Raw genomic sequence first — 3,360 nt, 5'->3', positions numbered from 1 at the left:
TGATTAGTAGAAATAATAATAAACATTACCATGGTTTGTTATTATACAATAATAACGGTTACAAACTAATAAAATATGCTAATTCTATTCCATACTATTATTATTGCTACACAATCCACCAGATAAGTGAATATCCAGTATAACTGTTTCCCATTTCATACAGTTAGTGTACTGAAATTTATTATTGTATTTTGTTATTAACCTTTACACACTTTGTTCAAGAGAAGACTTTTAACACTAGGGAAAAATTTTATTTGTGAAATTTATGTTGTGTTACATCACATGAAACTATTATTTTTGTAATTTTGGAAATTCTGGAACAATTATTCATCAGATTAAGTGAGAGAAGGTGAAAATATAGCCTCATTCTGTATTTTACACTATTTTGTTTCAATCTAATGCAGTTTTTACTTTGGTTATTCTATTCGAATACTAGCTAAATTAACTTTATTTCTGTAAGATTTCTGCTTTCTTTCACTTGAACAATGCCGGGGGGGGGGGGGGGTCGATTGACCCATTTGACCCAACCTCTCCCGACACCCATGATGACAAATATAAGTCATTGTTAGCCAAACATATCCACACCCTTAACAAAAATCAAGATTTTGCTCAACAGTGCAATCAATCATTAGAAAGTGTGAGTAAAGTGTATTATTGGAAACTGTCAGAAAAAAGAACTAATTATTCCATCTTTCATTTACAGACCTAATAATGCAAAGAAGTGGCCTTGCCCTCACCTGAACACAATGAACATGGAAGTGGGTGAAGATACAGAAGCAAAATTGGGAAGCGATGACATATTTGCAAATAGCAGTGGCGAAACTGTTGTGGAAGATATCAGCCGTACGCAGAATGTGATTGAGGATAGCAGTCAACAGAAAAGGCAAGAGAGAGAGTTGATCCCAATAACTATGGACTGGAATCCAACAGCAACTTGCTCAGGGCCAATGGCAGTCAAAACCGTTGCAGACGTCCATGTTGGAAATGAGGAGAGTAACACAAGCAACGTCAGTGAACTTGCTGCTCAGTGCGTTTCTGAAGTGTGTACCATTCAGCGTAGAATTTATTGCCCGTTCTGCCCTCTCAGTTACGCTTTTGACTTTGTTCTGCAGACCCACATAAGGGAGAATCACAGGAAGGAACTGAAAAGTTCTTCCAAAATTAAGGATAGGAACATAGACTCGCACCCGTGCATGTTCTGCAGTGCCACGTTTTACGTAAAAGACGTGCTGCTGAAACACGTTCTCTACATCCACCAGGATGCCATTTTAAATATGCTGAAGTGTCTCGATTTTGGCAGAGCTCCTGGCCAATTGAATTGCATTTTCTGTTCATATTCTTTACTGGAAAAGTACGCCAGATTACTGATTATTCACATTGAGAAGAAGCATTTGACAGAGTTTGAATTTTTCATTACAGCAAAAGCCAGTTCATTCACATACAGTCCAGATGCAGGTACCAGTAATGAACGTGTGAGCACTTTTAAGGCAGCCAATCCACCAACACCTGGTCTAAGCGACCTCGTAAGAAATCTATCGACCAAGGATGCAGGAAAGATGCAAGAGAAATACATGCAGAAAACTTCAAAAGAAAAGCGTGTTATAAAGGGTTCCCCAATTAAGAAAGTACAGAAAAGCAAAAATTCCGGTCGAGTAAGACGAGAACTAAGGTTTAACTTACCAGATATTGAATCCACGACAGGTAGAAATAAGGAAAATGTTATAGCATGCAGCACAAATTTAATATATACTGGTATGATTAATAAGCCACATATTAATGCAGAAAAAACAGAACCACCTAAATCAGTATGGTTTAAATGGGGCAGCAAAAGAAAAAAGCCCCAAACGGCAGAATATTCTAAACCCACAATTGTGACAAGCACTCCGAAACCCTGTGCTGCAAGTAACCAAAAAGGTGCAGGCTTTGTTACAAGTACACCTATTACTGCTACCGGTAATACAGGTGAAGATTTTCCATCTAGAGTTAGCCCAGGGAAATCATTCAAATGTGGCATGTGTTCGCAGTCATACAGCAACAATAGTGATTTGGTTGTGCATGTCAAAAAGAAACACAACAGCATATTGAACATTTTAAGACCAAATTACACCTGTGGCTACTGCGAAGCCAAATTCTACAGAAACAGTTTTTTAGTGAGACACTGCGAACATCATCACACTCCTAGATGTTTGAAAACAAAATTTTGTGGCTAGTCACTTCATAGTTAAGATATACTAATTTTGTTATATTATATAGGTTAGGTTCGTTATGTGCATGCCCAGTAACTATTAAAACCAAATAATGTAGATCTATGTTAATATATATGTATACGTACATATCATATGCACATGTGTTATTTTGTACTTGTCAGAAAAGTTTTTTAACTTTTGTTCATAATATTGTTTTCAATTGTAGCAAATGATTAATATTCATTCATGTGCATATATGCAAAATGTAATACTCAAATGTTAACTGCAACAGTTAAGAAATAGTTACCAAGTTGTATTGAATGCTCATCAAAGTAGTTGTTCTTGAAAATTGCTGCGGTCTAAGGTGCTGTGCTTTGGTCTCCGACTGCGGGACAACAAGGGTTCGCCTGGGTTCAGTCTCGGGGTTCTCAGCCTGTGTATAGGGCCGGTGGCAACCCACCATGGTGAGGAAATTGGGGAGCTACGAGTGAGTAGCGTAACCCGATCTCTGAAATCTATAATGACCGAGAGTTCAACATGCTGACCCCATGTCACCCCATTATTGGTTGAAGAACTCCGCACCTCTAGGTAGGTTTGTTGGAGGGAGACTTGCAGCCAGGTCAAGGCCTTTATGGGCTGTAGAGCCACGGTTTATTATGTTATAGTTAAAAATGAAAAAAACAAAAAAACAACATATGGTTGCTATGGTTACAGGGTGGGCAAAAGTCACAATCGGAAAATGATATTATTATTGTGATAGAAAGTGTGGTAATCAATGCAGAAGTTATTGAATTGAACAATGTACAGTAAAGGGGGAAATGTAATGCACAATGTGTCTTAACTGTAGTATTCAGATGGACCCTTATCGGAAAAGAGACAAATTTATTACAACACAACGTGAGGATAAACATTCCTCTCAACTTAAGACAACTTTTTACATCAATTTTGCTTGTGAATAATACATTATTGCACTATGGATAGTATCCGATCGTGACTTTTGGCACATGGTGTATTTTTACATAAATTTTGAAACAGTTTTGCATAGCCTATTTCAAAACAATTAGTTGATTCAAAAATGCTTTTAGTGTGTTGTCTAAAATTTTACATTGTATTCAAGATTTGGTCCTAAATTTTATTTATTTGGCTACCTTATTTTGGATCCTCTTTCTTTTTT

At 36.9% G+C, this 3,360-nt stretch overlaps 1 protein-coding gene across 1 annotated transcript; it reads left to right on the top strand.

The window, feature by feature from the left end:
* The first annotated feature begins 712 nt into the window (after positions 1-712).
* Positions 713-2,491, top strand: LOC145988178 (uncharacterized). The gene has a single exon (XM_083123006.1). It carries the CDS (start codon positions 747-749, stop codon positions 2,208-2,210), a length of 1,464 nt encoding a protein of 487 aa, XP_082979132.1. The 5' UTR covers positions 713-746; the 3' UTR covers positions 2,211-2,491.
* The last annotated feature ends 869 nt before the right edge of the window (positions 2,492-3,360 follow it).

The sequence above is a fragment of the Lepisma saccharinum genome, chromosome 5 (genome assembly GCF_977018435.1).
Source record: "Lepisma saccharinum chromosome 5, izLepSacc3.1, whole genome shotgun sequence".
NCBI lineage: Eukaryota > Metazoa > Arthropoda > Insecta > Zygentoma > Lepismatidae > Lepisma > Lepisma saccharinum.
This window is presented reverse-complemented; position numbering and strand designations above follow the sequence as displayed.

Coding starts and splice junctions, on each gene's coding strand:
- LOC145988178 (XM_083123006.1), top strand. CDS start 747: ATGAACATGGAAGTGGGTGAAGATACAGAAGCAAAATTGGGAAGCGAT.